General features: G+C 41.3%; 1 protein-coding gene across 5 annotated transcripts in view; it reads left to right on the top strand.

Annotated features, from left to right (window-relative positions):
- Positions 1-5,831, top strand: part of PCED1B (PC-esterase domain containing 1B) — a 152,922-nt gene extending 147,091 nt beyond the window's left edge. For all 5 annotated transcript variants that reach the window (XM_060166449.1, XM_060166450.1, XM_060166452.1 and 2 more), the window contains one exon: positions 4,316-5,831. In XM_060166449.1, the coding sequence (XP_060022432.1) occupies positions 4,372-5,691 (1,320 nt within the window). In that variant the 5' untranslated portion in view covers positions 4,316-4,371 and the 3' untranslated portion in view covers positions 5,692-5,831. The remainder of the gene's footprint in view (positions 1-4,315) is intronic.
- Positions 5,832-27,796: the final 21,965 nt, after the last annotated feature.

Here is a 27,796-nt window from a genome sequence, read left to right as displayed (position 1 = left end):
TAGCTACCAAAACTAATAAGTTTTGCAAATTTGAAGCAAAGAAAATCTCTTAAGCCAAAATGATCACTGATCTGTTTTCAAATCCCTTTTATGTTTCATTTTTATAAATAAAAGCTTTGAAAATGGAACTTACCAACTTTTTTTTTTTCCTGACCAGAGAAGATTCAGCTCTCCAAATTATTCTTCACTCACACCTCTGAAAAAAATCACTTTGTTTTTATTAGGTTTTGTTTTTAATGCTTGGCATCTTAGTTTTTAAATGATTTTTTTCCCCACAGTTATAGTCCTGAGGATGTCTGATTTGTTAATTCTGTTGTGACAGGAAGTTTATCAAGAATTTCATGAATTTCCTTTCAGTTTCAGCTTCTAACTGGAATGCTTCTTTCCAGTCATTTCCCCCTCCCTTCTTGCCTGCAGTCCAATCTGCGTGTTGCATTGCAGAAGAACAATAAGAAATTCTTAGGCAGGCATTTTTGCCCAGTTTTGGCTCCAAGCCCTTGGAACACCATCTGGGTGGATTAGGTTCACTGGTCAGGATATAGGGCAGCCAGAATTTCTCAAACACTGTGAGACTCTGAAATCTGTAGAAGTTTGTTTTGGTTATTCTAAAATCCAGGTCTTTTAATTTTCGTATGTCTCTTGCTTGAGTTCAAGGTATGGGATGAGATATATCTATATCCTCACTTGACCCCCCAACCCCCCAAGTACGCATGGACCCCTCTCCCTAGCAGGCAGAGTAAAGGATTACCTGCCTGTGCTTAAAGGCACACTGAAACACTCTTCTCCCATCTTGCCCCCAAATATTTCCCTGACATGAGCCAAGCTTTTGGATTCAGACTCACCTACAGGGGTTCTGCTCTAAAGGGTGTCTCCTACAGGGACAGGCTTTGCCATCAGTAGTTTTAAATCTTAGCTCCATCACATGAAGATCCTTCCCTATAACATGGAAAGAATAAGAACCTTCTCACAAATCAGATAACATTTACAAAGCACTTGGCATCTGGTAGCTGTCCAATAAATGTTAATTTTGCTTTATTCAAAATCTTTCACTTGCTTCTTCTCATTTTATCTTCACAGAACCCTGCTAGACAAACGGCACAGATATTGTAACCCCCTTTTACAGATGATTAACCGGGTGTTCTGAAACTTGCTCAATGAATTATTATTGATTGTAATATTTATAATTATATATAATATAATATTATATAATAATATAATATTATATATATAATTATGACTATTAGAAATAGTCATTCATGCTGACTATTTGTCAGGACATTGTTCTAACCACTTTATATTTAATCTTCAGGTCAAATCTCTGAAGTGGGTGCTAAAAGTCCCATTTTACAGATGAGGAAAATTAAGGCAGAGAAAGGCTAAATAAGTTGCCCAGGGATAAAGAACTAGCAAAAAGAAGAGCTGAGATTCAAACCCAGATAGTGTGGCTCTAAAAGCAATGCTCTTCACCAGTATATTTAAGAGCCTCCGTTTTCCACAGCTTTTAAGTAGCGGATTTGACTCACATTGTGAGTTCAGCTCTAGGGACTTCATACTCAGAGAAGGAATGCACTGGGCCGTGTAAACACAGTACCACTGAAGGAGAGAGCGCTGGGTTATCCCATCTGCCAGCCTAGGGGAGGGAGCTCCAGTGGAAGGGGATGATGTCCTCTACTCTAGGGCAGGGGTCCACAACCCCCAGGCTGTGGACTGGTACAGGTCCGAGGCCTGTTAGGAACCAGACCACACAGCAGGAGATGAGTGACAGGTGAGTGAGCGAAGCTTCATCTGCTGCTCCCCCCGTCGCTTCCCATTGCTCGCATTACCGCCTGTGCCATATCCCCAGCCTCGCCCCGTCCATGGAAAAATTGTGTCCATGAAACCGGTCCCTGGTGCCAAAAAAGGTTGGGGACCGCTGCTCTAGGGGACTAGAACAGAATATGACAAGAGTCCAGCCCAGAGAGGGCACATATAGCTGGGGTGGCATGGGAGCCCTGAAAACACTGGGAAAGGTTTTCCCCTTCACTTTGCACTCTGGAGACTTGGGTCTAGGGTAGAGTAATCCTGTTCACAAAGACCCCTGAAAGTCCACCGCACCTGCTCGTTCTATCTTCATGGCACTTAGCACTTTCAACTTTTTATTACAGTTACCAATGAATATATGTGATCTGCTCCTGAAGGGCGAGACCAGGTTTTATTCATTTTTATATGCTCCATGTGGAGCATTTAGTCAGTGCTTAGTGTGAGTTGGATGAATAAATGAATATAAACTAGTGAACATGCCTGAGCCCCAAGGGGATCTGGAGTTTGCTTAATTATGTTTTATTTTGTTGTACCACAATGAGCAAAATCCTAGTTTTAAGCTTTTTATCTGATAGCAAAAACATTTAAATGAAGATTCATGTAAGCCAATATTTCAAACTGTTCTCTTAGTGGAGCACTTTTGTACTCCATCCATCTTCATGTTTTTATTTTTGTACTCATACCCATTTAAAACCACAAATAGTATAGCTTTAAAAAACCAGATGTGTAATTTACACCTATTAAAATGTTTACTAATGCATGAGAGCCTGCGAATAGCAAGCCACAGCAGATTTTAACAGCTTCTGTGTAAGTGTGTGAAGTGGATGTCATGTTCCTCCCCATGTGAGATTTGCCAGTAGTATTTTAGTGTGTTTCCACCTTTTATTCATTAGTGGATATGGCTGTAAATGGCAGCTTGAAATAAACTCGATCTGAAGTTCTGAAGACAAGTTTCACAACTTCTGACGTTTTATTCCGTGTAACTGGGGAAGAAAAATCTTTTCCTCTACACTTTTAGGTTCAGTGTCTGGGGCCCTGTGAATAAAACTAACAAAAGATAGATTAACAGGAGAAAAGGCACACAATTTTTGTTAATATTTATGTGCATAAAAGTTCACAGAAAAGGAATGAAACTCAAAGAAGCGGTGAAACTTGCGCTTATACACTATTTCGGTTTTTTTTTTTTGTTTTTTTGTTACGCGGGCCTGTCACTGCTGTGGCCTCTCCCATTGCGGAGCACAGGCTCCGGACGCGCAGGCTCAGCGGCCATGGCTCACGGGCCCAGCCGCTCCGCGGCATGTGGGATCTTCCCGGACCGGGGCACGAACCCGTGTCCCCTGCATCGGCAGGCAGACTCTCAACCACTGCGCCACCAGGGAAGCCCGGGCTTCTATACCATTTTAACAAAGAACAAAGGGTACGAGTTTCAAGGGATGATAAATTGTGGGGAAGGGATTTATGGGAGTACTAATGGAAAATAAGGGCTCTTTTAGTAAGGTTTGTTTATGCAGACTCATCTCGGGGTTGACAATTCACTGTCTTCTTCCTCGGCTCTTCTCTCCTTGCTGGGCGAAGGGGCACCTTCCTCAAAAGGAAATTTATGCCCTGCTTTTAGGTTCATAGTGGGAGGGCGGAGAACTCTTCCTGTATCTATTGATTCTCAGTGGCCTTTAGCTAAAATATTTCTTATGCCAAAGCGTCTTTGGGGGTGGCATATTCTGATCTCCTTCAAATGAAACACTAAGAATATTACAGCTGAAACACACGTGAATTATTTCCAATTTTATTTATTTCTTACAAGTCCCATTAATAAGAAACAGTTGCTCGCTTGTAAAAGAAATCTGTTTTTAATAATACCTGGCATATGTGCTCTTCCTTTCTGCGGCCTGTTGCATTTCATTAAATTCCTTTTAAGTTATTAAAATTGATTTAAGACTATATTAAGTATATTTACAAAAAGGGGAGGGGGAGGCAAGTCACCCATAATCCTACCATCCTATAAAAAACTGTTTTTTGCCTATTTTCTTTCAGTGTGATCTATGCATATCTATTTTATACCATTTCAGGGAAATGGGGCACACATATGGTAACTTCCTCAACTTAACAGTATATATCACACTCTCCATGTTCTTGCTTGATATAATCCTCAGTATTTAACAGCTGCAAAATTTGCCTAACCATTCTCCAGTTGTCAGACTTCTGGGCGGCCTCCAGGCCGGTGGTGGGGTATCTTGTGGTGGTTGTACCTCCAGCCCGGGAGGGCAGGGCCCCCAACCCCACCCCCCGGCCAGGTAGAACCTGGGTTTCCTGGGTGTTCAGAGTTACGTCTCAGGCAGAAACTGCGTGCAGGCCAACCAGGGCTTCTGGCTCCAGGCTCCCTTCCTTCCGGGCTGACGGTGGCGGAGCCCCGCCCCTGCAGGTGCCCCAGGCTAAAGTTCCATCCCCGTCCCCGGGCCCTCCCAAACCGTCCTGCCCGAGGTGGACCCTTCCCATATGCTCTCTCCTTCTGTCCTAGCCATCCGCAGAGCCACCGAGTGAAAGGAAGGAGCTAGGCGGCGCGTCCCGGGCGTCATGGTCCACCTGCTCGCCTCCGAAGTACGGCAGCTACTTCACAACAAGTTCGTGGTCATCCTGGGGGACTCGGTCCAGAGGGCCGTGTACAAGGACCTGGTGCTCCTGCTGCAGAAGGACTGCCTGCTCACACTCAGCCAGCTCAAGGCCAAGGGAGAGTACAGCTTCGAGCAGGACGAGCTGGTGCAGGGGGGCAAGCAGGGCCGCATGCATAACGGCACCCACTACCGCGAGGTGCGCCAGTTCTGCTCCGGCCAGCACCTGGTGCGCTTCTACTTCCTGACGCGCGTGTACTCCGACTACCTGGAAGCCATCCTGGAGGAGCTGCATTCGGGCGAGCACGACCCGGACCTGGTCATCATGAACTCCTGCCTCTGGGACCTCACCAGGTACGGGGAGGACTCCTGGCCGAACTACCTGCAGAACCTGGAGAGCCTGTTTGGGCGCCTGCGCCAGGTGCTGCCCGAGTCGTGCCTCCTGGTTTGGAACACGGCCATGCCCGTGGGCAACAACATCAATAGCGGCTTCCTCCCGCCCGAGCTCCGACCCGCGGCCTCCACACTGAAAACCAACGTGATTGAGGCCAACTTCTACAGCTCTGTCGAGGCCCAAAAGCACGGCTTCGATGTGCTGGACTTGCACTTCCACTTCCGCCGCCACACAGGGAAGTACCTGCAGCCCGACGGGGTGCACTGGAACGAGCGAGCGCACCGGCATCTCTCCCAGCTTCTGCTGGCCCACGTGGCCGACGCCTGGGGGGTGGAGCTGCCCCAGCGTGACCCAGTGAGCAAGTGCATCAAGGATGGCCCCGCGAGGGGAGGACCTGGCCGGAGACTTGAGAGGCAGCTCCCGGCCTGCAGAGATCAACCGGCCTTCCCTCCTCCGCACCGACCCTTGCCTCTGCCTGGGTGCTGCCCCCTGCTCCCCACGCCATCTCCCCGCCCACCCCAGTTCCCACTGCTGCCCCCAAAACCCCGTCCCATCCCCCTTCAGCAGGTGACACCTCCGTTCCTTGTCTGTCCCCAAGATGCCGATTTTTCTTCAGATCGTCCTTTCCAATCGGACCAGTTCTCCTTGAACCATTTCCATTCAGATATTCTCGCATCTACCCAGACAGAATTTGCCTTCGATGGTGACTTTATGTTTAGTCCCCAGCCGCCTAGGCCCCCCTTCCCCCAACCCTGTTATCAGCAGCGGGCCCCTGTGGTCCATAGGGGTTTTCCCCGGCATTGTCCCCGTGGCCCCTACTTGCCCTGGAGAGGGCGGCCCAGAAATTCCAAGAGAAGGGCCCCAGCCTATAGAGAGCCAAGGCCTCAATAGACTGACTTGGGTGCCTTCCTCCTCATGCACATGGACTGGACAGATCGTCCGACTCTCCCCAGACAGACTGACCTTGTTAACTGAAGCCTTTGGTCCATTGCTGTTATCAATAATGGCAGGGAAGGGCAGTCTGACCTATTCTTGCTGGCTGTCGCCTCTCACTGCACTCTGCACTCTGCGAGGGGGAACCAGGCATCATTCCTGCCTCCCCACTGCCTATTCTCTTTGTCTTTTTGTAAATATAAAATTGAAATTAACAAGTGGTTTCATAAAAGTCCTTGTGGGTTTTGTGAGTCTGTATTTAATGGTGCCTCTCCCTTCCATTGAACACTTAGCTTCATAAGAGCAGGGACAGTATCTGCTGTAGAGTTACGGCCCCTTGATAAACTACTCAAAATGGAATTTCTCTAAAGGGTTTCCATAAAATGGATCTGATTCCTTACAAATAAATAAAAGAACTTTAACTTTTTGTGGTGATATTTTCCAGAGATTCTCGAAGAATCATGGAATTTTAGAACTGAGAAAACTAAAAACATAAAATTTAACTAACATTTACAAACAGGGAATCTGAGGTCAAGAGGTGAGTGACTTGTTCTAGGTCACACAGAAAAATCACTCCTCCACTAGTCTTTCACAGTTTATACTAGTATCAGTTTATATTAACTTTCAAACTTGATTTATACTTCAACAAACCAAGAAGGGAAGTTTACCAAACATGGTCTTTCTATGGAAGTGATGATGAAAAACCCTTATAGCTCCATAACCAGAGGTTTATTGGTTATGTAAACTAGAGTGAATGGCATGCTTATGACCTTATGATTTCTTTCATAGTCTTGAGTTTGGAGCTTGAGAAAATTAAGTTGCACTCAATGACAATGTGAATCATCATAGAGTAAAACTAGGAGTTGGAAGGGACAACCCAGTGCACAAATCCCTTCCTTGTAAATTGGACAGGTGGACCCCACCATCTCTTCTCTGTTTCGTAAGAATGTTAACATCATTAAGATTGTTTAAATGTTAGGCCCTTTGTCACACTAGACTGGTGAAATGTTAATGCCTAGATAAAACAGTCAAAATAAGGCATGACTAAAATTGTCCAGATAACAGCGTTTTTCATTGAATTGATTTGACTGTTTTACAGGTCCTCAATTGGACCATCCCTAACTTTGGCAATGAGGGTCAGGAAATGTTATTCTGCAAAAATGGAATCCATGAAATCACAAGACATGGATGAGATCAGCTATTTACAGAAGAAATACACGGAAACTTTTAATCCACTAAAACACCGTAAGAAAATAGGGCCTTTATCTTACTTATCTTTGGGTCTGAAACCCTAGCACAATGTCTGGAACTTAGTAAGTACTGAATAATATTTCTTGAATGAATCAGGGAGTGAATGATGAGGTGGAGTATGTGTTCCTGGTGAGACTACATGAGATGAGGTAAACTGACATTTAATCTTTGTGGTCCATTGGAGGGAATCTTACCAAAATAGGGTCATGATGATCTTTGAGGACTCTAGAAAGGTAGTGCCTACAAGTCAAAATTTGCCAGAATGTCCCAACATAATCAGGAGAGGGACCCGCCTGACCAACGTAAATGTTCTCATCCCATGGAGATGAGTGCAGCAGGCTATGAGATTTGGTAACATTAGGCATCAGGATGAGCCCGTTGCCATCATTCTGGCTTTACAATTCCCAAGCAAGGTCAAGCAACATTTAGCTGCGGATCTAAGTTAAGTTGACCCATTTAGTATTTCTACTTCCATGAATAAGCCAATTAATTGATGTGTTGTGGTTTATAGCTCTCTCTTGTGAGTTAAGTTAGTATGTATTCGTCCTCCTTAATCTGATGATGCCTAATGAACCAAGGAGAATGAGTTGTTAGACATACAGCGCTGAGCACCGGACACTGACTCGATGATGAATCCACTATGTTATGGATTAAGTGGCACTGATCCCTTAACAGCCCTGTTTCTCTTAGCTGTTTAGGAGTACGGGTAAACTCAGATAATCTTCTTCCCACGTGTATTCATTTCCTACGGCTGCTGTAACAAATACTACAAACATGGTGGCTTAAAACAACACGTATTTATTCTCTTAGAGCTCTGGAGCTCCAAAGTCCAAATCCATTAGCCCAGAGTAAAATCCTTACTATGTCTTATGCTGTCCTACATGATCAGGCTTCTGCTTGTCCCTGCAGTGTTATCTTTTGGAACTCTCTTCGTTGTTCTTTACATGTTCAACCCCACAGGACTCCTTTCTATTTTTACAAGACGTCAAAATGTTGTATAACTTGGGTCTATGCACTTGCTATTCCCTTTGCCTGGAATGTTCAACATCCTCTACTCCCTAGTTCTTTGGATCTCTGACTCTTCATCCTTCCCCCCACACCTTCCAAGTCATCTCCTAAGTGGCCTTCCATGACCATCTGAGAGTGCTGTTAGGATCATGGTATCACACACTTCATCTCCTTTGTGTTGCTCCCTACTCAGTGGCGTCAATGCCTGCTTGTTTGTTAGCTTCTCCAGGAGTCTTGCTTGCTGTTGAATTCCCAATGCCTATTAGCAGGGTGCCTGGCAAAGAAGGTGTTCAAGCATGTTTACTTTAGTTAAATGTTCAAGAATACAATTACTTCACATTCTATCCTTAAGTAAGAATGCAATTTACATCAGAATTGAGCTGTATTTGTTTACTTTTCTTTCCAAACTGTCTACAGAACTCTCCTATAACTTTACCTCAGTCATTCTGGGAAGCTAACACCCCCTGGACCTCCCCACCCCCACTGGGAGTTAGAGCCTGAGGGCACCTTCAATGGCCTTCCTGTTAATTTCCTACCTATCCTGACCTTATCTTCCAGCCTAGAGCTTTCTTCTGTGCCCATTTTTTTTTGCTATTGTCTTCTTGTTCTTTAAGTCAAGAAACCTAGCAATGCAATCAAGCTATTGTCTGGTAAAAAGAACCAAAATTATTCAACCTTTATGAGAGAAATTATTGCTCTATTGTTAAGACTCAGAATTCAGGGTTCATTTGGCCTATTCTTTCCAGCCTCAAGAAATGACAGCTTTTTTATATTTGACTCTTGTCTGCAGTTTTCTGGGAAAAAAAAAAAAGGAAAATTAATGATTAAATTAACATCTGTGCAGCATATTTCTCACAAGATTCTATAATAAGATATACTATGTTATACCAAAAGCCAAAACTTTAAAGCTGTAACTTTTTTGTTGTTGTTGTTAGTACAAGCAAAGCAAGGCCCAACATTTGAAAACAAATGGAAACTTACATCCTCCCACAGGATCAGAATCAGCCCCATCCCTGGTCAGCCACAGAGCTCTTGTTGGTTCCCATGCGCCCCCCTCCAGCTTCCCACTCCCAACCCCTCCCCCGCATCTGCATTGCATAACAGCCAGGGACAATTTTCATTTTAAATTCTGGAGTTGTATGTAGCAGCAGCTCCATCTCTGGAGCTTTCAGTTTCACGAATTCCGCAAAGGTAAGTTGTTTTGAAAACGTAGATCATGTCAGAGAAAGGATTTACCATTGTTTTCAGCTACCGTATGTTTGTTGCTATAAAGTAGAAACAGTATTCTCATTGTCACAACTTTAAGAAAAGCCTTTATCACTGCATGCTTAATTTATAGATATAATTCTTCATGAGACTTTACCCATTAATCTTTAAAGAAACATGTCCTAAAACATGTCCCTTTAAGCCATAATCTTTACTCCTCATGCATTCTCTGGGCAAGGATGCTTGCAAAAGGGTTCACTCTACAGTCACCCCACGTGGAAACTCACGATGGCTTTTAACGCATTAGAGGCTCTGAGAAGTTCTGTATGAAATAAACTTGATTCAATGTATTTAACCTAGTATTTCCAAGATTTATTTAACCACAGACCACTTTCATATGTAGCATCTTTTAAAAGCATGTTTGGGGAAATATTATGCTAGAGAAGGCCAGATAAAATAGTTGGGCTAAGTGAAGAGAAAAGGTTTGTTGGTGACACTTTATATATGAAGCCCTTTTTAAATGGAGCATTATAATAATCTGTGCCCAAATATGGGCTAAAATTGATCAGATAAACCTGGGACAAGTCCGAGATTAGCTAGTTAATCAAAGTGGGATGAAATGTACAAGGAATGGTTGCCCTCTTCTTCCCCCAAGATGGGGGAGGCATCAGGACAGTCTTCCTTGACAACAAGCATTGGGGTGGGTCTCCTCCAGCCTGCAGAGTATGGCGTGGAGTGGAGGTATCCCACCCCAGGTATTTGATGCCCAGCACAGGGTCACAGAACATCCTAAGACACATCCCAGTGGAGCATGGTAATGGGAAGTGGAGAATAAACAATATTCTGAAACTGAGCAGAGATAGTCATTCAACACAGCACCCTCTGCCTATGGACTGAATGTTTGTGTCCCCCACCACCCCAAATCATATGTTGAAACCCTATCCCACCATAGGATGGTATTAGGAGGTGAGGCTTTGGGGAGATAATTAGGATTTGATGAGGGCATGAGGATGGATCCCTCATGAGTGGGATTAGTACACTTGTAAGGTTCACAAGCGAGCTTGCTTCCTCTCTCTGCTCCTTGCCGTGTGAGGACACAACAAGAAGTTGGAAAAAGAGGGGCCTCGCCAGAATCCAGCCATGCTGACACCCTGATCTCAGACATCCAGGATCCAGCACTGTGAGAAATAAATTTCTATTGTTCAGAAGCCACTCAGTCCACAGTACAGTAGACTCCCTTATCCACAGTTTCGCTTTCCATAGATTCAGTTACCTGTGGTCAATTGTGGTCCAAAAATATTACATGGAAAATTCCGGAAATAAACAAGTCATAAATTTTAAGTTGTGCACCACTCTGAGTAATGTAATGAAGTCTTTCACCCACCTACCCCCACTCCACCCGACCCAGGATGTGAATCGTCCACTTGTCCAGTGGATCCCACCCATTGGTCACTTAGTAGAGGTCTGGATTATCAGATCAACTGTTACTCTGTCACAGTGCTTGTGTTCAAGCATCTTTTATTTTACTTAATAATGACCCAAAGCACAAAAGTAACTATGCTGGCAATTTGGATGTTCTCTTAGTGTGCCTAATTTATAAATTAAACTCCATCATAGGTATGTATGTGTAGGGAAAATCATAGTATCTATAGGGTTCAGTAATATCCAAAATTTTGGGTATCCACTGAGGGTCTTGGAACACATCACCTGCAGACAGGGGCGAACTACTGGACTTGATACAGCAGCCGAAATAAGACAGATGTTCAGTCCCCAAAATGTTTTTGACGCCTATTCAGATTGGGATCCACTAAAGAATCACACATTGCATTGCTTATTATGTCTCTGGATTTCTTTTCATCTAGAAGAGAACCCAAAGCACTCCCTTCTTTTTTTCATGGCATTGACTCATTGAAAACATTTGTCCTGCAGAATGTTCCACTTTCTGAGCTTGTCTAATGATTTCTTCATAATGTCATTTAACTTTTACTTTATCCCCGTGTCTCCTATAAAGTGAATGATAGATCCAAAGGTTGGGTTTAGAGGCAAGTTAAATGTTTTTGGTAGAACACGTCACAGACAAGGCAGTGAGCTTCAACTGTACCACAGGAGAGGGCATATAAGCTGGTTCCCAGCATTCTGTGCTGAGATTGATCACCAAGTAAAGAGTGACAGTCAAACTCCTAAACTTCAAAGTTATGTTTTCCTACTTGCAACCAGCAAGTGTCTTGTGGGTGGTACATTGGTACCAAGTCAATATTCCGGTTCCTCATCAATCTTTCACTTAATGGTTTTAACACACATTGATGATTCTTGCTCGAAACAGAGATTTCATTAGGGGTGGAAAAATGGTGATTTTCTGATTTTACCACTGTTTGCACATTTCTTAGCTTGGCATTCTTTTGTAAAGGAGAGATTTTATTCATCTACGGGAGTTGTTTGCTTACTCTGAGATACACTTCCTACAGAAAAGCCTGGTCACCATGAGATATGGTAATGGATACAGGTGGACTCTATTCTCAGACCCCCTCGTCCATTCTGCCCCCCATCAATCATCTAGGGCTCTACTGACACAGACCCAGACACAGGGAGAAAGGCATAACACTGATCATCTGAAATGTGTTTCTAGACAGAAGCCAGGTATTTGAAACAACCCCATAAAGAGCATAAAGAGCCCCAATATTAACACTGGGAAATAAGCTCGGAGCTAGAACGATACCAAAGATATAGACCAGATGGAGATGAACTTGCAAACAGTGGACAAATTGTCCTGATTTTGCAGATGGGAAGGAATCAAAGTCTGGGGATTAGCTTAGACTCTATAAAATCTACCCAGTGGGTTAGTTAATAAATGGACAATAAAGTGGAAAAACTCCTTTGCATATCAAGTGATCTTCGTTTTGGTATTATATCTTCCTTAATTGACCAATAAATAAATGATTACACATCAGAGTGAGGGTATTTATGTGTCTATGTCAATTTGCAAATGATATACTAGTCTCTAATTAGTTTATTGACAAATACATATTTGTTAACTCAATAAAAATATTTATTAGGCAATACATTACATTTTCATGGCTAGAGATAAAATTTAGATAAGAGATCATATTATATAAGGTTATTCAAGGAAATTACTACTGGGTGAATTAACTTAAGAATGCTTTACTAAGTAATTCCTTAATACCATGTTCTCACTTTTCCACTGGAATACCTCTAATGGTGGAGGAGGCTGAACCTTTATCTACAGGAGTTCTCCCTGCAGCAGCGTAGCCCCCAAATTAAATTTATTTTATGCCTCATATTAAAATATTAATGGATAGAATCTTAAAAAAATGATACAAATGAACTTATTTACAAAACAGAAATAGACTCACAGACATAGAAAACAAACTTATGGTTACCAAAGGGGAAAGAGGGTGGGTAGATAAATTAGGAGTTTGGGATTAACAGATTCACACTACTATAAATAAAATAGAAAAAAACAACAAGGACCTACTGTATAGCACAGGGAACTATATTCAGTATCTTGTAATAACCTATCATGGAAAAGAATCTGAAGAAGAATATACATATATCAGTTAGAACGAACAAGAGATGTCAGAGCATTGAGGCCGAAGTTGACTCTGAAAGTTACCGTGAAGTTCCAGAGCCAGACCAGAAATGCAGATGAGATTACCAAGGTAAGCCAAAACAACAGCACTAGAAGAAAGTAAACTTAACCTTGAACAATTTCTCAATGAAGATAAAAGTTAGGAGAAGATATGATGGAGGTGGAGTCCTTTGAAAAATGTCCATTAGAATTATGTTCAGTTCTTTGCTTTAATAAATTTACCCTTGTATGAAAATTAAAAAATATATATGTATGTATACACACACACACACACACACACACACACATATATATATATATATATATTCAGGGTTAATATATATTATATTGCTCAGGGTTAATATCAATATATATATATAACTGAATCACTTTGCTGTATACCTGAAACTAACATAACATTGTAAATCAACTATACTTCAATAAAAATTTAAAAATTAAATATTGAAATTCTATGTTCAACTCTGTACAGTTTAATTTAAAAAATAATGCTCTTCAAAACTGGGTAGTATCAGTGCTACAAGAATACAGTGGAATTTAGGGTCGTAATTTGTAAAATTAGGATGGTAGCACCCTACCTCATAGGTAGCATCCTACCTCATAGGATGATTATGGAGGGACATCAACCAAGTTAATGTTTATAAAGCCTTACAGCTGCGACTGGCACATACTTAGCACTGTGAAAATATTTGTTAGATAAAATTAAAGATTTGTTCCAAGTTCATCCTACTGTTCTAGCTACCACTGTATAATCACCTTCAGGGTATGAGTAACCTAGTTTGGTGTATTTTTCTTTTTACTTATTTAGTTATTTATTTTTAACTGAAATATAGTTGATTTACAATGTTGTGTTAGTTTCTGGTGTACAGCAAAGTGATTCAGTTACATATATATATATATATATATATATATATATATATATATATATACATTTTTTCAGATTCTTTTCCCTAATAGGTTATTACAAAATATTGAGTATAGTTCCCGAGTGTGTTTTTAATATTGAAAGACATAAGTATGGTTGGAGTAGGATAAATAGGAGAATGTGGTTATTTATTTGGGCTAAGATAGAAAAGGGATCAAAGAACAGAGGAAAATGGGCATGGAGCCGTGCAGCTGGTGGAGGGCAGCGGAGCGGCCAGGCAGGTTAGTGGGGCAGCCACTTAGCAAACATTTCAGAGCACTGGCCACAGGCCCGGTGCTAAGTACTGGACTGAGGAAACTATAAGCAGTTGGTGAGACAATGAAGCGGAGCAGTGATTTTGAGATCACTTGCATCAGAATCACTAAGGTGTTTGTGAAAAATGCACAATGTTTGTGGCGCTACCCTGATGCACGTGGTCAGAACTGCTGGGGCTGGGCCCAGGGATCAGGATTTTAAACAAACCCAATCCCTCTGTAACTAGAATGTGAAAAGCACTCTTATAAGGGATATTGCTTAGGGTTAATGACCTTTTCTTCTTACAAAAATAAAATTTTAAAATAATTTTTAAAAATACAACCCACTCACCAGTCAAAATAGCCTAGAATTTTTCGCTGGAAGAAAATTTAGTAATCATTTAATCCAGTAATTCCTATCCCTGGTGGCTTGTTAGTGTAATCTGGGGAACGAAAAAACAAAAACAAACAAAAAAATAAGACAACAACAAAAGCCAGGGCACAGGCCCTACCCCAAGAAAATTAAATCAGAGATTCTGGGGCAAAAACCTGGATAAAAGTGTATTTAAAAGCTCTTAAATATTTCTAATTTACAGTCAAGATTAAGAATCACAAATCTGGTCCAGCCTCCTCATTTTGCAGATGAGGAAACTGGAGACTCAGAAATAACTTACTTAAGATGGTAGCCCTCTCTTCCAAAAGTAATTGTGTCAGATAGACTAGCTGTGTATTAGTGTCATGATTTTCAAAAAGATAATAACCTATTAGTGAATTCTGATAACAATCTCGTGGTTCCCGACCAGAATTTTTAAAAATGAAATAGAGTAGAAAAAAATATATCAGAGCACACATAGAGTAGAAGTTATATTATGGGGTATGTGTGTGTGTTCTGTGATTAGATGTTAAATGTGATTCTTATTTTGGGTTGTTGTCAAAAAAGTTGGAAAGTCCTGCCCTGGAGTTTCTTTCAATTCTAATATCTAAGGTTAGAAGCTGACATCTGTGTACAGGAGGGATGTACCTCCTTCCTCTGCCTGATAAGTAGCCCACAGGGAAGTTCTGGATGGCACTGAGGTCAAGAACATGGGATTAAGGATGCAAACACCTTGCGGTAAATGGCGTCTTGTGCCCCTTACTGGTGATGAGAGCTTGAATAAGAACGTAAACTCTTTATGGCTCAGCTACCTAAACTTTAAAATAAAAATAATAATACCCACCTCACAGGATTGTTAGTTTTGTTTTTTTTCTTAATTTTTAAAATTTTTATTTTTTATTTAATTTTTAAAGGTTACACTCCATTTACAGTTATTACAAAATATTGGCTATATTCCCCATATTGTACGATACATCCTTGTACCCTCTCTTACAGCCAATTGCTTGTACCTCCCACTCCCTCTTCCCCACTGGTAACCACTAGTTAGTTCTCTATGTCTGTGAGTCTGCTTCTTTTTTTGTTATATTCACTAGTCTGTTGTATTTTTTAGATTCCACATATAAGTGATATCATACAGTATTCTTCTTTCTCTGTCTGACTTATTTCACTTAGCATAATGCCCTCCAAGTCCCTCCATGTTGCTGCAAATGGCAAAATTTTGTTCTTTTTTATGACTGAGTAGTATTCCATTGTGTATATATAGCGCATCTTCTTTATCCATCCATCTGTTGATGGACTGTTAGGTTGCTTCCATATCTTGGCAATTGAAAAAAGTGCTGCTAGGAACATTGGGGAGGATTGTTAGTTTTAAATGGCAGAATATCTATAAACACTTAGCATAATGTCTGGCATGTAGTAATAATAAGTACAGACAATTAAAAATGCATTTGTGATCTATCGTTTCCTGACTCTAAGAGGAAAGAACTAAAAATATACCAAGAGTAGAATAGTCTTTGGACGGATGTGTAATGGGTCTTGGGTCTAATGTTTCTTTTAGAAGGACAAAAGCTAAAAAATACCTAAAGTAATTGCTTTAATATGCAAAATATGAACAACAACAATTTTCTGTTTTCACAGAACTGGAAATTATGGTGCCACAAAGCTACCTGCTTGTCTTAGAGACAAAACATTAATTTTTTTTTTTTTTTGAAGAATGGCCCTGGGCTTCCCTGGTGGCACAGTGGTTGAGAGTCCGCCTGCTGACGCAGGGGACACGGGTTCGTGCCCCGGTCCGGGAAGATCCCACATGCCGCGGAGCGGCTGGGCCGTGAGCCATGGCCGCTGAGCCTGCGCGTCCGGAGCCTGTGCTCCGCAACGGGAGAGGCCACAACAGTGAGAGGCCCGCGTACCGCAAAAAACAAAGAATGGCCCTGTTTCACAGACGCACAAGCCAAGTGTGCCATCAGCTCTTTGATGTTGTGGCTTGTTTAGCTTCATTCTTAGTTTCTTTCTTTCGAGAAAGATATTGATCAACATCTGCATTAAAAAAAAAAAAACGTTTTGCATTCTTTTCTGGTGGGTAGCTGGATCCAAAATAAAATAAAAATTAAGCTGTTGGCCCAAGACCTTACTGCTGCTCATGGACCTCACCTTCCTCTATTTGTTCAGATCCTGTGTCTGAATGCAGGGAAGTCTCAGGCACAGCTCTCCACTTTTACTGCACATCTCCTCCACCAAGGGATAAACTTACCATGGTCTTCCATGCTGCGATAGCCGTCTTGTGAAGGGAGGAGTGCTCAGGCTAGTCTTAAAGACGTGTCTGGGATGGTTGACATTTGCGTGGCAGCTAGTGAAAAACCTTAGTTTTCTTTTCTCCTTTATTCTTATGAGGGCATATGTTCTATATGACATACTATAATGTCATTTACATATATGCACATACGTGCGTACACATATACATGCATATACACATACACACGTGCATATATGTACATGTACACACATATAAAGGACCGTGATTATATGTTAAGTTCATAGGACGTAAACCTATTGGGCTAAACATTATGGAAGATTTAGAGATGAGTCAAACACTAGCCCTGTCATCAAGGAACTTAAAATCTTGTAGAGAAGATATAATACGTGAATGAATAACTCTTTCAGGAGAAAATGCAGTAAATGCCAGGACAGGGAGAGACAGACACAGCACTGCAGGAGTTCAAAGGAGGGAGAGATTGCAGGCAACTGACAGATGCAGTAACAATGGAGGTTGAGGCAGAGGAGGCATCTGAGCTGCATCCTGAAAGAGGGACAGGATTTGACTCTGCTGAAACGAGGTGGCATGACGCCCTCATGAGGGAAAGCATAAACAAGGATCCAGGGGAGGTGGAAGAGCATGCCAGGCACCACAGACAAGGTCACTTTGCCCAGAACACAGGACTCATAAGGAGAGTAGAGGTCAATGACTTGAGGAAAGAGATCTGTAGTAGTTTTCTTGGCTGCTGTAACAAGTTGCCGCAAACTGGTGGTTTCAGAGAACATAAATGTATTATCTTACCATTCTGGAGGGAAGAAGCCTGAAATTATGCTCACAGAGCAAAATTAAGGTGTCGGCAAGGCTGCGTTCCTCTCTGGAGGCTCTAGAGGAGGATCCAGTTTCTTGCCTTTTCCAGCGAGAAGCTGCTCACATTTCTTGGCTCCTGGCCCCAAACGTCTTCAAAACCAGCAATGGCCAATTGAATCTTTCTCACACCATATCACATCACATCAGTCTGACACCGACCCTTCTGCCTCTCTCTTCCACATTTAAGGAGACTTGTGATAATACTGGGCCCACGTGGATAATTCAGGATAATCTCCCCATCTCAAAATCAACTGACTAGCAACCATAATTCCATCTGCAACCTTAATTTTCCTTTGCCATGAAACCGCACATATTCACAAGTTCCAGGGAATAGTATGTGGACATTTGGTGGGGACGGGAGTGGTGGCTTTCTGCCCATCAAAGGTTGGAACCAAAGGCTAAAGGGTCCTGAGTGTAAGATTCTCATCTCCATTCTTCCTGCTGGGGGAGAAAACACAATGTCTGTTTTCAGATTAAAGATGGTTTCCTTTCAGATATTTTCTTGCTTTTAACTGGAATTATAGCAATTCTGTGTAGTAACCCAGGTTGTCTCATGCCGATTGGATGTTCTGGTTGGCAGTTATAGATGACTTTGATTAATAAAAAAATGGGAAGATAAATTAAATATTGATAAATGCAGTTTGGTGTGTTCGATTTTTCAAAACACAGGGCCCATGGGGATGGGAAGTCATAAAAGAGGATCTCAGTATTGGAAACCACTGCCTTAAAAATTATGGCCTCTGATTATTTCAATTGGTTCCAGCTGTGTATACGGCATTTTTCTCTATTACTGACACATCTCTAGGGTTGGAGGATGAAAAGTTTGGAAAAGATTAAAATAAAACTGATTTAGCAAATGCATTTCATCTTCCAACTTGTTTATGGTTTGATCAATAATTCATCCCTTAACGTCTGTCTCTAAAAGACTATCTTGTCTGTTGTCTTTATGGATGAAAAATTAGGATATTGGGGAAACAAAAGGTCTTTTTAAAGTACACAGCGTCTCAAATGAAATGCCTGAAATTTATAGTGTGTAGATAACAAAAACAAATGACTTAAAACTGTGCAACAGGCAGAGGGAAGAAAGATCTGATAAGGCAGGAAGAACAAATAAGATAACAGAAAATCCATCTGGACATGGGTACCGAACTGTTCAAAGGGCCTTTATTTATGTGTTTAGCCAATCCGAAGATTCTCTCTTTTAAAATATCATTTAAATTAAAATGTTCTACTGTGAACCTAGGGGTAGGGGCAGGACAGGAATAAATACGCAGACGTAGAGAATGGACTTGAGGACACAGGAAGTGGGAAGGTAAGCTGGGACGAAGTGAGAGAGAGGCATGGACATATATACACTACCAAATGTAAAATAGATAACTAGTGGGAAACAGCCGCATAGCACAGGGAGATCAGCTCGGTGCTTTGTGACCCCCTGGAGGGGTGGGATAGGGAGGGTGGGAGGGAGACGCAAGAGGGAGGAGATATGGGGATATATGTATAGCTGATTCATTTTGTTATAAAGCAGAAACTAACACACCATTGTGAAGCCATTATACTCCAATAAAGATGTTAAAAAAAAAAAGCTCTACTATGAACTACTGGAGTATAAGTTTATATAGCTGTTCATTGCCCTGAACATTAATACCTTTCTAGTATAGCTGTTTGTGTGGAATATATTTTTCTCAGAATTTTAGTGCTTGTCTTTTTGATTTGAATAAAGAAATGATGAGAAGGCAGAACAAACTAGTTCTATGGAGAGACACATCTAGGCAGGGAGAGGAGTGTCAGTTGGGCACAGACAGTGGTTTGTGGTGAAGTGTTTTGACTCATCACAGCTAATACTTCCTGTGCACCAGGCATTGTGCACGATTACTGATCTTCATGGCCACTCCATGAGCCCCGAACTACCATTAATCTTATTTCTGATGAAGACACTGAGGCTTGGAGACATTAATTTGCTTGTCAAACCTCACACTGTCGGTGAGTGAGTGAGTGAAGGAGCAGGGTATCAATCCCTAGGCTGTCTTTTAAAAATACAAATTTAGAACCCTAACCCTAACCCGAAAAAAAAAATATATATATATGTAAATACAGTTGTTTCACTTCCCTGCTTTGTAAACATTATTTCTTTAAACGTCACTGTCTTGTGGTTCTCTATCTTGGCTTCACTTGGGGACCTGTTACAAAATAACATTGCTGGGGGGAGGGATAAATTAGGAGTTTGGGATTAACATATCACACTACTATATAAAATAGATAGTCAACAAAGACCTACTGTATAGCACAGGGAACTCTACTCAATATTCTGTGATAACCTATATGAGAAAAGAATCTGCAAAAGCATGAATATGTGCATATGTATAACTGAATCACTTTGCTGTACACCTGAAACTAACACAGCATTGTAAATCAACTATACTCCAATATAAAATAAATTTTTTTTAATTGACATGCCAAAAAAAAAATTGACATGCCGCTTGATACTCTGGGCCATGATACATTTTTTTATACCAAGGACAAGTCTCTGTGCTCATAGAATAAAGCAAACACACAAACAAACAAAATACCATTGCCTGGAATCCACTCCGGACTATTTAAATACAACAATGATAACACTACTAATTATCAGGAACACTTATATTAGGGCTAACCATGTGCCAAGCATTCTTCCAAGTGCTGTATATATTCTCATTTAATCTTCAGAACAACCTTGTGATGAAGACACCGTTACGTTTACAATTGACAAACGAGGAAAGTGAGGGTAAATGCTTAGCTCAGAGTCACGCGGCAAAACTGGGCTTCAGAGTCTGTGCTCAGAAAACAAAAATCAAACAAATAAAACAATCACAATGAACACCTTCACCGGTAACCTCTGGATGCGATCCTAGAGAATCATGCATCTATTTTTTTTAAATGGCAAATAAAGAGAAAGAATCAAGCATTTATCCTGCCTTTATATGTATAAACTGTACCTCAGGATAACTATGAGGGGAAATCTCTCATTTTAGGAGAATTTCAACTAATAAATGAATGAGGGATAGAATTAGAATATTCTCATTTTAACACCCTCAAGGAAATAATCTAATCCATGGTCATCAATGGATGAAACCTTCTCAAAAAGGGATGTCCAGACTCTTCCTAAAAGAAGTACACATTATTACTTCTTATGAAGTGTTCTTTGCTAGAAGAATCAGATCTCTTCAGGATTCTTGAATCAAATCCCACTTTGAGATAAAAAACAGGAGATCTGAAAAACATGTCACATGACACCTTGGGATCACAATCAGCAAAATCCAGACTGGGGAACTCAACAGACAAGACCATTTCTTTCACGTGTAAGTTAAGAGAAAGGAGAGAGAGAGAGAAAGAAAAAGAGAGACGGAACCTATAGATTAAAAGATTCGTATAAAGTAATTGCAATGTAATGCATCATATTTGGATCATGATTTGATCAAATACCTATAAAAATTAAATTTGGAGAGACTTAAACATTGACTAGATATCTTATGTCATTAAAATATTATTTTTTTTTCTTTTTAGTGTGATAGTTATATTGTGGTTATGGTTTTTGGTTTGGGTTTTGGGGCACTATGTATATATTTTTCTTCCAGTTTTATTGAGATATAATTGACATACAGTGCCGTATAAGTTTAAGGTGTACAGCATGATGGTTTTTTTTTTTTTTTTTGCGGTACGCGGGCCTTTCACTGTTGCGGCCTCTCCCGTTGCGGAGCACAGGCTCCGGACGCGCAGGCTCAGTGGCCATGGCTCACGGACCCAGCCGCTCTGCGGCATGTGGGATCTTCCCGGACCGGGGCACGAACCCGTGTCCCCTGCATCGGCAGGCGGACTCTCAACCACTGCGCCACCAGGGAAGCCCCAGAATGATGATTTGATTTATATACATCATGAAATGATTATGATAAGTCAGTGAATATCCATCATCTTGTACAGATGCAAAATGAATGAAATAGAAAAAATATTTTTCCTTGTGATGAGAACTCTTGACATTTACTCTCTTAACTACTTTCATATATAACACACAGTAGCATTAATTATGTTTATCATGTTGTACATGTCATCCCTAGTACCTACGTATCTTTTAATTGGAAGTTTGTAACTTTAGACTACCTTCATTCAATTCCCCTGCCCTTTACCCCCCACCTCTGGTAAACACAAATCTGATTTCTTTTTTTATGAGTTTGTTTGCTTGTTTTTGTTTTGAAGTATAAATGACCTACAACACTGTGTTAGTTCTTGTTACACAACATAGTGATTTGATATTACTATACACTTCAACACGATCACTACAATAAGTCTAGTTAGGATATGTCACCATACAAAGATATTACATAGTTATTGACTATATTGCCCCCAGGCTGAGTCATATTCCATTGTATATGTATATACCACATCTTCTTTATCCATTCATCTATTGATGGCCACATAGGGGTCTTCTATATCTTGGTTACTGTAAATAATGCTGCAATGAACATAGGGGTGCATATATCTTTTCAAATAAGCGTTTTTGTTTTCTTCATGTAAGTACCCAGGAGTGGAATTGCTGGATCGTATGGTAGTCTATTTTTAATGTTTTGAGGATTCTCCCTACTTTTTGCCACACTGATTGCACCAATTTACTTTCCCATAAACGGTGACTGAAGATTCCCAAACTAATCTGTTCCTCAATTTAGTTCCCTCTTGATCTGGAACCTTGGTCCCATCATGGGGCTTAAATAGAACTGTGAAGAAATATGCTCTTTTGTAGGATATTCTTATCTGACTTCATTCCAAGAGCTCAAATTGTTTTCCACCAAACTCATGTCAATTGATCACATAAAATGGAGAATGGAGAAGGAGCCCAGGGGGGTGTCCAGAGGGCAGAACTCTTCACCTTGGGCTCAACTTTTCAAACATACACTGACACAAGTTCATGGCTGAGACTCACATGCTTCTGGAGAGTGAAGTGTGGAGACAACAATCCCCTGGTCCATGTGTTTGAATCCTTGATTTACACTGAAGATGAGGAACCTCCAAGGAAAAAGACTTGAACCATGTACACCCTAGGGGATTAGTTGTGTGTGTGTGTGTGCGCACGTGTGTGTGTGTGTGTGTGTGTGTGTGTGTGTGAGTTTTCAAAGCATGCCAGTGATTCCAAAGCAGCCAGATTACAGTGAGAATTATGGGGACTGCTACAGGAGAACATGTTATGAGGGGGGGAGATCTCTGGCCTTGGGAGCTCAGGGTGCTGGTGGTTCTAGAAATCAGGAGGAGCCTTATAGTAGAAGTCAGCTTTACTGACACCCAAATACAGCAGGACTCTACCTGTAACAGCAACAACATATGGTGGGATTCCAACCTCATGGACAGATATTAATTTTGGCCACATGAACGTGGCATTAGGAACAATAATCTAGCTCGATGGCACTGTAGACCTGTCAGGTGAGGGACTGCAGAGTTGAGAAGTGAGCAGTAGGCAGGGATGATCCATGGACACATGTGAGCCCAACTGGAGAGTTCCAGAAATTGCTGAGGAGGGGAACTTTGTCCAATCATCTAAGCCCAGGTGCTCACGCCTTTAGGTCTTTCTCTGCTATTGTAGCATCTAAAAAAAAAAAAGGCCCATAAACCCAGTTCCAAAAGAATTTATGAATAATGTTAAGATCTCTGAAGAAGCCTGAAACAGCACTCCTCTTCCCCATGCTGGGTTCTGAACAAGTTGAAAAAATAAAACAAAGGTAGAGCAAATGGAATCACCTTTGTTACTGCTAGAGACCAGGCTGGAAGACTAGGTTTTAGGTCTGGCAGTCAAATGGGCTGAAATTAGACAGACTTGCCCATAGGCAGACACTTGCTGGACCAGAGCAGCCCTGCCCAGGCAAGACTTTCAATACAGAGAGACGTTGTGCTCTCTTGGAAGGCTCACTCCAAACAGGAAGAAGCGGAGCTGATCCAATGGGCCCAGTGATTCTTCCAAAATTATGATCAGATCACTCGCTCCAGAGCCCAAAAGGAAGAAGCAGAGCTGAACCAAGGAATGGCATAAGTAAAGGGACAAAGAGAGACAAAGCCTGTGTTTGGGGAAATCCTCACTATAGAAACAAGGAGAAGAGAGAAGAAGCCTCTCCTCTGTATCAATCGGGGTCTGCCTGAAAAACAAAATCCACACAAGGGTTATTAAATAGAGGGTATTAAACACAGGGAATTCGTTACAAAGATGCTAGAGGAGTTGAAAGAATAGCCTAGGTAGGCGAGGCAACCCGAAAATTAGCAACTGGGAAGCCATTATCCGTTCCTAGGGCTGGAGGAACAAATAGAAAAGTGGTGTTACCTGAGCCCAGGACCTGGGACCACTCAGTAGACACTAATATCATAAGGGCCTAATCTGGGCAAAAGCTGAAGCCACACAGGAGTTGCTGCTGTGGCCAGGCATGCCTCCTGGAGCAGAGGAAAATACCCTGGCTTCTTCTTCCTTCCCAAACTCCAGTCTCCACCAGTGCCTGATATACAGCTGGTGGTCGAGAGAGCCTGGGAGTCATAGCTCGCAAGAGTCGGACAGAGAGAGCACAGGCAGGGAATGGGTCCCGAGCAAACAGGCAACTAGCCAGCACAACCTTTAACAAGAATAGTTTCAATGTTTCTGTAGATAAAGAGGAATCTATATCTCGTATCACACACCAAAAAACCTTTCTGAATGTCATTTCACCATTTCTTTACATTTCTCTCCTGCAGCAGCTACCATATCGCTCTCCATCTTTTCTCCCCACCTCAGCTCATCCCTCTTCCTCCCCTCCGCTCCCCCATAATTCTCTCCTGAATCTTCTCCACGTAAGCTTTGTCCATAAGCTGGGGAGTTCAGTTTACCCCCTTCTCGCCGTTTCTATCAAAGATGGCTCTCCACGGGGCCTCCCTCACTGGCTTAGGGCTTTAAGGTTGGGTAAATATTGTCTCGTATACATTGTACACAACAGTATCAATGTAACCAACTTGGTCACTGCGGTTTGGTTAAGCCTGAAGCAGCCGAGTTACCCACTAAGGAGAGAATATTCACCTGCTCAGCAATTGACCACTTGGTTACCTTGGTTCATGTCAAATGCGGCCCCTGCAGCGCCCCCCACCCCACCGTTTAACAGAACTGAAAGGACTTCTGTTTCATTTTCTTGGAACCACAGAAATTAGGTATCTGTGGTTTAGCTTGTGGACTCACTATTCGAGGGTGATAATCATTGCTATTTCAAGATAAATGAAAACGATTAGAATAGTACCTCGGACATAATAGGAATTTTAAAACTGTGTGTTGAGAAGACACAGATAGGTTATATGATTGTATTCATTTACTAAGGCTGTCATAACAAAGTGGTTTAAACAACAGGAACTTACTTCCCGCAATTCTGGAGGCTTGAAGTCTGAGATCAAGTATCACAGGGGTAGTTTGTTTTGAGACCTCTTCTTTTGGCGTGTAGATGCTTGTCTTCTCCCTGTGTCTTCACGTGTTCTTCCCTCTGTGTAAATCTGTGTCCTGATTTCCTCTTCTTCTACGGACACCAGTCAGATTAGATTAGGACTCACCCAATGACTTTCTTTCAATTCAATTACCTCTTTAAAGAGCCTATCCCCAAATAAGGTGACATCCTAAGGTACTCAGGGTTAAGACCTCAGCATATGAATTTGGCAGGAACAAAATTCAGCACATGATCCAAAGTCACATTGTATCTCACGCAACGACATTAATATCTGAACTACAGAAAGCAACACAAATATTTACACGATTAACTTTACTGTTGATAGTTGCAGGTTACAGATTTCCTGGAGTGCTATTCCGTGTCTGCTGGCCCTGTTAGACTGTCTTCCCATTATGTGGGGATTACAGCATAATTGTTAGATGATCAGGCAGTGTAGTCATATAGGCATGAGCCCTAATCCCAGACCTACTACCTATCAGCTACTTGACCTTGAATCAGCTCCTTAACATCTCTTAGTTTAGTTTCTGCATCGATATAGTGGGATAATAGTAGGACTTTCTTTACTGAGAGGGATGAGGGTTCAATGCAATGATGATGTATATTGTTAAAGAGGAAAAACATTTCTTCTACTCTCTTAGGTTTACTCTTTAGGGCCCTGCAAGTTCAACTAAAGGAAGGCAGTTTAAAAGGAGAAAAAACAGACAATTTTTATTAATATTTACATGTACGTGAGTTCACAAAAAAGGAGTGAAACTCAAAGAATTGGTTAGACACTGTAGACCAATGGTAATTTAATAGCCTCATCTCTGGTCTGAAGTTCAGGGTTCTGTAAAGAGTATATGAGGGGAAAATGAGGTTACTGGTAGTGATTCTGCAAAAACATGTGCGTGAAAAGAATGGTTGTAATGTAATGAGATAGCCTTCATACGTTTCCTTGTGGAAGATATATGTTAATTTCCCAAATGTAAGAGCATCTGTGTATTTTCATGGGGAATACACAGTGCCTTTTCTAACACTAAGACGCTTGAAATGGGGTTATTTCCCTTTCAAATGAAAACCAATTAAATAAATTATATTTTTTTCCCTTAGTGCTTACAAAGTGTGGGAGTTGTCTCCAAACATTACTAAATGTTCTAATTTAGTCACAAATAGGCTGGAAGAATGTAGCGTAATTACTAAGTCCAAAGTAAGTTGTTCTAAATATTTTATCTTGTTCAGCATATGCCGTTTAAAAAAACTCCTCAAACTATAATTGTCAACATTCAATTCACAAAAAGTAAACAACAGCTGAGTATAATGGGATGATAAAGAATCTCTCCATAATTCCCACCATATGGCAAAGAGTATGTCCATTTCGAAGTGGAAGATGGTCACGTTTATCAACTGAGTTATTTTCTTTCTTTGAATTCTTCCTATAGAAAAAACATCCCCAGGAAAACTGGAGGCATTTTTCTAAAGCAGACAGGAGGACATGAGAAAAAGTTGTATGGTATGGCTGGATCACAGATGGGAGGAATTTAAAACTCACTGTGGCAATCGAAAGGGGTGAAGTAAAAAAAATGCCACCTATTTCCATATGATCAGTCATGCTAGAAGCATCACACGTGAAATGAACAAGCATAAGTGGAAAATGTATGGATACATTTTTATTTATTAGTTTCTGTGAACAAGCTCTCATGGGCCCAGCTCATGATACTTCCTGTCATGATTTGGATTCATTTTAAATGCATGGACAATTAATCTCTTTCTAGGCAAGGGAAGCCGCTTGAAACTTCTTCCTTTTTTTTTTTTAATCAGATGTTTTGTATATGTGGGTTTTAAGCTCAGAGGAGATACTTACAAACCATTTCTCTTCAGAGTGAAGTACTAGATGGAGAGGGGGGCATAACCCAGCCACTGTTCCAACCAGATACTTCAAACCTGTCCTAGAAGGGAAAAGTGGGACCCATCTCCAAAGAACGGGCTTTGGTTCTTGGCTGCGAGAGATAAGGAGCAGAAGTCCAGCTTGGGGACAAAGGGCTTTGTGAAAAAATGCTGAGGAACAAGACACCCCCCTTGTTTTTCCACAAGAAGGATGGCAATCTACCTTAAATCCTTTTTGGAATGAGCAGTGGGATTTGGGAGCAGGTATAGTATTGAATGCATAAATGAACAAATCATGGAACTAATTTGTTAATTACTAACCACAGCTAGGCGGAGAGGAATGAATAAGATTTGCCAAGCACACTTGGGAGGAATGGGCAAGTTCTACATGGTCTGATGGAGGGGAAATCCAGCAATTTGGAGGCAAAGGACTGCTTTCTGAACTTTAGTTTTCTGGAGATTATATAATTAGTACCATGAATATGTTGTGCAACTCTAAAATTCCATAAAGCGGTACTTATTTCATTCTGCTTGTCTCCTTGAGATGCTGTTTGAAAATGATGGCATTGTAATTAATCAGATTAATCTCTGAGTAAAAATAAAGGCTGCCTTTTCCAAGAGCTCTTCATCATGCCAGGCAGGGTGTCTGTCCACACACAATGACTCTTTCTGTATAGAGACACTGCTGAGCTCAGAAGGAGCTCCAAGAAGCATCAAGATGGTTGCCATAGAGACAGCACAATAAACAGGCACACACAACACTCAGTTATTTAAGTCTACTTGAAGGAGACCAAAGGAGAATTCTAAGAAAACAAAGGGACTTCAGAGAAAAACTCAGGATGATTTGTCTGAAAAAAACCCTGTAACGTTCATCGTAATGATTCTTGATGGGAAAGATGGCATTACCATTGCCTGAGACACAGAAAAGGAAGAGTGAGATTCTGGACAGAAAACATCCTTATCGTGAAAGGAGAACATGAGTGACTGGGATGTTTGATTGATTTCACTTCCATCAA

This window comes from Lagenorhynchus albirostris, chromosome 11 (assembly GCF_949774975.1).
Source record: "Lagenorhynchus albirostris chromosome 11, mLagAlb1.1, whole genome shotgun sequence".
NCBI lineage: Eukaryota > Metazoa > Chordata > Mammalia > Artiodactyla > Delphinidae > Lagenorhynchus > Lagenorhynchus albirostris.
The sequence above is the reverse complement of the archived record's forward strand: the minus strand, read 5'-3'. Positions and strand labels throughout refer to the sequence as shown.